Source organism: Dermacentor silvarum, chromosome 10 (genome assembly GCF_013339745.2).
Source record: "Dermacentor silvarum isolate Dsil-2018 chromosome 10, BIME_Dsil_1.4, whole genome shotgun sequence".
Taxonomy (NCBI): domain Eukaryota; kingdom Metazoa; phylum Arthropoda; class Arachnida; order Ixodida; family Ixodidae; genus Dermacentor; species Dermacentor silvarum.
Window position 1 is genome coordinate 155,826,873 of NC_051163.1, and position 6,877 is coordinate 155,833,749.

A 6,877-nucleotide genomic window follows, 5' to 3' on the forward strand; every position below is an offset into this window, starting at 1 on the left:
CACTTTATACATGTTAATTACGAAGAAATTGAGTTTTTTCGGCGACCCTGTGGTCTGTATACTTTTGCTCACCGGTGTACCTGGTATTTGCATCCTTTCGATTTTATGTCGCATTAACGTTACGAAAGATTTAATACATAAATAACCAGCTAACCAGCTTAAATTGTGCAGCAGTGATACCTAAATATTTAATTTCGTGAATAGATGGGGCAACGTGAAAGTGTCTAGGGCGCTGCACGCCTTACCTGCGAAAAAAAAAACTCGAAGTGGTGGTTAAATTCGGCGCGGTGGTGCTGGAAACGCGGATGCGCGGTCGTTGTGGCGAAACCACACTGACTATTTTATCGATCAGCTGCAGAAAAAACTCGAGTGCCTCTTGCTACCGTGACTGCAGCGGCCGTATCAAGCCTTTAACAGAACAGCATGGATAGCAAGGCTAGTTCATCCGTGCCTCCGGCTAAAAAAAAATCGCCAACCCACTGTAGATCAGCCGCAACAATAGTAATTTATTTCACTGCACACTGCGAAGGTGCACCAAAAGAACTTTCGTGCGCTGCACGTCGTGCATTTTACTTTTATACGGTGAAAACAGCAACACGCGATAGCCGTTTTACCGCGACGCGTAGGAAAGTTTCAGGTGACGCTGCGAACCGCGCCACTGTCGGCGGCGACATGAAGTGCGTCAAGCTCTGCCGCGGTGTGAGCGCACTACAACTCTTCTAGTACACTGTAGCCGGAACCATTACGACGAAGCGGAGTGTGGAGTGGTGGAGTTGCCAGGAGGCGCAAACAAAGGTCAGTGCTGCGTATTTATGTGCTCCTTTCGGTTGTTGTTCAGTGAAACGAAAAATACCAGATGCTTAGCCTTTCGGGTGAAACTGCGACACATTTTTTAATGTGCTCGTTTCGGTTGTTGTTCAGTGAAACCAAAAATACCACTGTGTCGTTGGATACCGCTACGCTGCCCTATGTATTCAGTTGAATTCAGGCACGCCTTCCAAACTCGCTCCACGAAGACAATTACTGCTTATTTAGTCCGGTAGCTTCATTTGAGTACCATCCCGGCGGATTTGTTTCCAGCGCGCGTAATAGAACAATCTAAATGACGGCATGATGGCAGTTTTCCCGCCAAATTGCGGATCACGAGACAAAGGGCGAAAAGGCAAATCGAATTAATATGCTTACTTCGTCATTTACGCTGCCTTAACTTCTGCGCGAAATTTTTTTTCGTAGTGCGCAAGTTCACTTTGTTTTTGCAAAACGTAATCGGTAAACGGTAATTCGCCTCAATTGGCGTGCTCGTGGGCTGGAATCCGCTCGACATTTATGACTCCGACCACGTTGCTGGTTCGCGTGTTATTTTCCCAGTAATCTGTATCCCTCCTTACAGTATGTTGTTAGTAAGATATTGACGGTCGCTTTAGCTGACAGCGGGTGTGAATCTTCGCTCCGTGCGACCGCGGGTTTGCCGCTCGCGATCTCCTCGCGCTCACACGCTTAGCAACTTCCAAGCAAATTTGTCAGAGCTTGCGTCCTTGGACTTAATGGTATTTGTTAAAAACTTGTGGGTTATTCCCGCTGTTGTTTTATTCTGCTAGATAGCATGGATCTATAGTGCTTGCGAAACCGGTATATTCGTCTCGGGAATCTTTGTCCTTGCCGCTTGTGCGCACGTAATGCACCAAGGAGAGCGTGACATGCCATTCCGCATAACTGTTCATGATGGTTCAAGACCTTGGCGGATGCACTGCCTAGGTTTTGCAGTGTAGGTTAGGTAGTTTCGTGTTTCTTCAAATGCCGCAGGCCTTTTCATATCTTATGTTCACGCCACCCTTAGCTTGCTCCCTGACGTAGAGAAATGGAAGGGACAGTGGTTGTCTTAGTAGCGCGAGTTCACACTGCTGTCGCTTCATAACTATTTTGGGGCAGCTTATATTATTTAACAAAAACATTTCATTCGTGGAGGGAAGAAAGGGGGGAACACATGCCTGGCCTGGTATTCAGAAATTGTGCAGCCATTTCTATGCCGTGGACGTCAGTTCTGGTAGCACGACAGAACAATTGCCTATAACGCGTACGAGCTGAATAAGTTCTTACATCGGTGATGTGCCCATAAAAATTATGCCATTTCTGCGCGTCCTCAAACTAAATATACTGCAAACATAGCTACGTTCTCTGTTCGACAATAACCTGTGCAGAAACCGAATATATCTGTACCCTCTTGGATAGTTTGCGACAAATATTCCTGTTTTTGTATGAAAAATATTAATGAAAACATTATTTCCAGTCTCTACACGAACCCTTCGCGTCATGGCTTTGGTATGCACTGTGGCCGAAGACATCTGGGGCGTACCGAGGGGTCGTTGTGGCGAGTGCGAGTGCGACGGGTTCCGGCGCACTGTGGAGCTTATAAGCCACGAACGAGTGCCGCTTGGGTGGTGCATATTATGCGGACATTCACCAGTCGCGCATGGAGCATTGACAGGTGAGCCTAAAGTATGTTCACATATGTTTATGCCCAAGTGTTTAGCCTTGAAACCTTACCAGGACTTCGGCAGTGGATGGTTTTTTTTTTTCGTAAAAAGGCTCCTCTCCAATTTTTTAGTTGGTTGGAACCACCTGTCCTCAGTGATAAGCAAGCATTCTAATCGATTTTGGTCTGTGGGGTCGTAACTGGGTCAGTTGAGCATTGCAAATGAGAGAAAAAAAAAGGCCTTTAAACTGCAACCCATGGAAAGGAGCAAGATATCTAGGACATGTGGGATCTCTTCCTTCACTTTCAGTCTTGTTCTTTTTCTCTAGCTTTTCTGTGTGCTGAAGTACAATACAACTAGTACATATTTCTAAAATAAAATAGATTACCTAATTGTAACTTCAATTATATATCTTTTTTTTTGTGCACCATCATTTACAGCGTCATATGGGATGCACCGAGGAACACACGAATGTATGCTGTTCGTTATTATCATGACTCTTCTGGGTACTATGTAGAAGGCTTTGTTTATTTGTTGAGAGTATTCTTCTACAAGATAGGCTCAGTGCGGCCATAATAAAAAATTCTATAGTATGCATTGAAGCTGACGCTGCAGAGGCGAAAAAGGAGTGGTGCACACATCATATTTGATCCTCTGATTTACCCAAGAAAATTAAAACCCCTATAAGCGTTTCGAGCAAATGTCTTAGCAACTCATTGCTGACAATAGATCACCTGATGTTGAAGGGCACGCTACTATAATTATGGGGAAAATCAATGCTTTGTCGAGTGAACATTGTTATTTGGCCTGTTATTGAAATGACATGTACAGTAAACCTGTGTCACTGTGTACTTGCTAAGCCATTTCTGGGATGGAAAATTCGCAAAAGGTTGTGGGTGAGTGCGTGCATGATACTTGTAGTTAACAATGGCTCATAAAAATGGAGATAGAACGGGTCCACGTACAAAAGCGGGGCCAAATTTCCAACTAGATTTTGGTAGTACAGAAGTGGGAAGGTCCAAGTCCCACGTGTTGTACATGTTCCCTTTTTGTCCCCATTTCTTTGCACTGTTAACCACAAGATGAAAAAAAAAGCGCTCTCGCACCCCTAAACAACCACCCCCACCTCATTCTTCTTGAGGTGTTCTACAGTGTTATATTCGGTTATGCCTACTAGTGCGTTGTGCGCAGTCTTGCTTTCTTGTGACGTATGGTTTAGCGAGGTTTCATAGGTATATCATTTACTGCATTCTTAGCAGCCAACTTACAAATCCTCCTGCCCTCTTACGAAGCAAACTCACAACTGTAATCTGCTTTGAAATTTTCAGAAAAACCGAAAATGTAAGTACTTGGAATTAGGTTCAATTGAAATGCTGTAAAGTTTTTCAATTAAATCTCTGTGAATTGTGTACTTTATTGTGTACTACCCAAAACCAAAATGCACACATCGGTCCACTGAGAGATTAGTGACTCACTAGAAAAATGATCTTTCGCAACGGGACCTGAAAACCTCACGTTCTTGGAAGCAGTAAGTTCAAAGCACTCGCAATTATTTTTATCTCCAAAGTCTGCCTGGAAAACTTGTGGGTAGGCAGATGTATCAAAGTATTTCAGTATGTTACAGTATGCTACACTGTGCTGACTGACAGACTGAAAAACATTACCGGATAAATTTTATATTTTAGGAGTTGAAGCCTAAGTGAAAGGCTCTGTGTTTAATATTTTGCTTTTTATACAGAGACAGGTATTGTTTAAAGCTGTAAATTGCTGCAGTTTGAATGTGCGGTTCAATTTATACATAACTTAATATACGCCTAAAAACTGGAAATAACATGCAGTGTTAGAACAATTTTGTTATCACTTTTCGTAAGTGTAAGGACCTATAGTGCAAACTTTAAAGAGACACTGAAGTAAGTTGTAAACATTGCCTAAAACATTACTGGAGCCGAGAATGCCTAGGCCGTGTTTTTAGTTTTTCTTGCAATTAACATGCATATTTTAAGTAAAACAGTGCTTAAAAGTATCATTTTCATTGCACCTTCCTCCCCTCCATTTTTCGGACGTTGGCTATGACGACACTTTGGAAAGTCCGCCGGAATACATTTAGCAGATTTATATTATTTTAAAATGGCACAACCAATGTGTGAGTAAATGAAAAGTCAATATTACGTGTAATGTGGGTGGATGTTTGAATTTTGATGGTTGAGATGGCATGAAACCACACTGCGAACCAGTGGAACATTGTTACAGTACTTGGTGCAGTGGCTGTGAACTGCGCATGGTGTTTGCTCTTTCCGTGCATTGCGGCCAGCTAATGCTGTAGATATCCACTAAATAGTCATTAAACTGTGCAATGCAGCCAGCCACAAATCAACCTTCAACAAATTCATCTCAGGGTCCTTAAAGGCAGGACATAGCTTTTATTATGCATTTTTTATCTTCCGCTGAAAAGTGGAGTATTCTTCAGAGAGAATTATAATCGTAAAACACTGCCAGTGCACAGGAAACGTTGCAGAATATCATAAATCACGAAACAGTTCGGAGAATTGCCTATTAAAATTTTAAACAAGTTGAGTGCCTTAAGGAGAGCTCATTTATTCAGTGTAAATGTAGGGAAATGGCAGTTTTGGTGGGTACTTTGAATTATGACAGAACATGTTTATGGATTATAAACATAAAATGGATCATACTTTTAAGAATAAACGTATAATCTACATGGGAAAGGTTTTGCGCAAAAAAAAATGCTTAGTTCCACCGTAGCAGGCTTGCTGAACTGTTTTAAGTACGTGCAGAAAAAGCTTGAAATCTTTCAAGTTATCATGATTGTCGCTAATTGTTTACCACGTAAAATTGTGCATCTGGGATGTCTTGCAGTTGCTCCTCCCCTGGCAAGAGGAGAAATGTTTGCTGCCGCAGCACAGCCGATGGCGGCGGCCGAGCTTGAGCCCCACACTTCAGCTGAAGTCTCAGCCCCAACAACATCCCCTTCAACGTCGTCCAATCTGCAGCACACCACGGTGACAGGCTCATATTCAACTACACCCGATGTGATAAGTGACCTCTCGACTTCTGCTTTGGTGCCAGCACCAAGAATGTCCCAGCCTCAACTTCATGTGTCAGCTCCACTCCCTGCAAACCTGCCGGTAGAGTTTACTCATATGTGCCAGCACTGTACATTTTCAACTAAGTACTTTAGCCGGTTTGCCATCCATATGAGTGAAAATCACCTTAGAATGAAGCGGTACACCTGTTTCACCTGCACTGTAACATTCGGTGCCCTTGCACGATACAAGAAGCACTGGGATGAGAACCATGCAGTCTCTTTAACCACTGCTGGGATACCCATGGTGAGGGCCGGTTGTGCACCATTAAGCCCAGAGCATCCTAGTGCTGACCTTGAGTACGAGTGCCAGCCTCCTTCATTAAGTGACGAAGCACGACTTTCAGACTTGTGCCGAATGCTAGAAGGGAAGCACAGGTGTAGAAAAACTGCTGTTGACACTGTTGTTCAAGGTGTGTCAGAGATGTTTCGCGCGAAAGATTTTTATCTAGATATTTCGCAGCTGAAAAATGACAAGGGGAGAAAGCTTTTGTATGAGCATAACCACATTTATGTGAGGCCTTGTGAGAAAATACTTCCCAATGGCTCTAAAGCTTATTACGTACCACTGAGGCAACTTTTGGCAAACCTCCTGAGACACCCAGAGGCAGCCCAGTACCTCTTACGTCCAATCTCCTCATCAGGTGATGGCTACCTCAGAGATTTTAATGATGGTATGAGATTTCGCAGTCATGCACTGTTCAAAGAGAAAAGGAATGCTCTCGGACTACTAGTGTACTGCGATGATGTGGAGATGGCTAATTCATTGGGAATGAAGCGAGGGGCCTGTGGAAAACTGACGATCTTCTATATCATGTTTGCAAATTTCCCACCTTCGAAGCGTTCACAAACGAACTCAATTTTCTTTCTTGCAGTAGGGCAGTCAAACGATCTTAAAACTACCGAGTCTAAAGCATAATTGCTGCAGGACTTTCTTTCAACAGTAAATGAACTTGCAGCTGAAGGTATTCTCTTCACAGTAGAAGGAACAGAAACAAAACTCTATGGACAGGTTCTTGCCTTTCTTGGGGACAGTCTTGCTTGTCATAACATTGCTGGGTTCAAGGAGTCTTTTGCACCTAATGTTAGGTATGCGTGCCGACGTTGCAGTGCTCGTACTTGTGATTTTCCAAAATTTTCCACACACAAAGAATGTCCTTTGAGGACGGATGATGAGATCAGCAGGCAAGTGGCACAGTTGATGAGTACAACTAATGTGACCGAGCGGATTGAGCTATCGGCTTCCTGCGGCATCAATGGCCCGTCCATATTGAACCTTTTCACAGGTTTTTCATTAACTTTG

At 43.3% G+C, this 6,877-nt stretch overlaps 1 protein-coding gene across 1 annotated transcript; it reads left to right on the forward strand.

Moving 5' to 3' along the window:
- Positions 1–748: 748 nt before the first annotated feature.
- Positions 749–6,493, forward strand: LOC125941158 (uncharacterized). Its single transcript, XM_049658123.1, has 3 exons — positions 749–795; positions 2,288–2,485; positions 5,349–6,493. Exons 2-3 carry the CDS (start codon positions 2,311–2,313, stop codon positions 6,491–6,493), a joined length of 1,320 nt encoding a protein of 439 aa, XP_049514080.1. The 5' UTR covers positions 749–795; positions 2,288–2,310.
- Positions 6,494–6,877: the final 384 nt, after the last annotated feature.

Coding starts and splice junctions, on each gene's coding strand:
- LOC125941158 (XM_049658123.1), top strand. CDS start 2,311: ATGGCTTTGGTATGCACTGTGGCCGAAGACATCTGGGGCGTACCGAGG. Junction 2,486..5,348: donor CGCGCATGGAGCATTGACAG/GTGAGCCTAAAG, acceptor GATGTCTTGCAG/TTGCTCCTCCCCTGGCAAGA.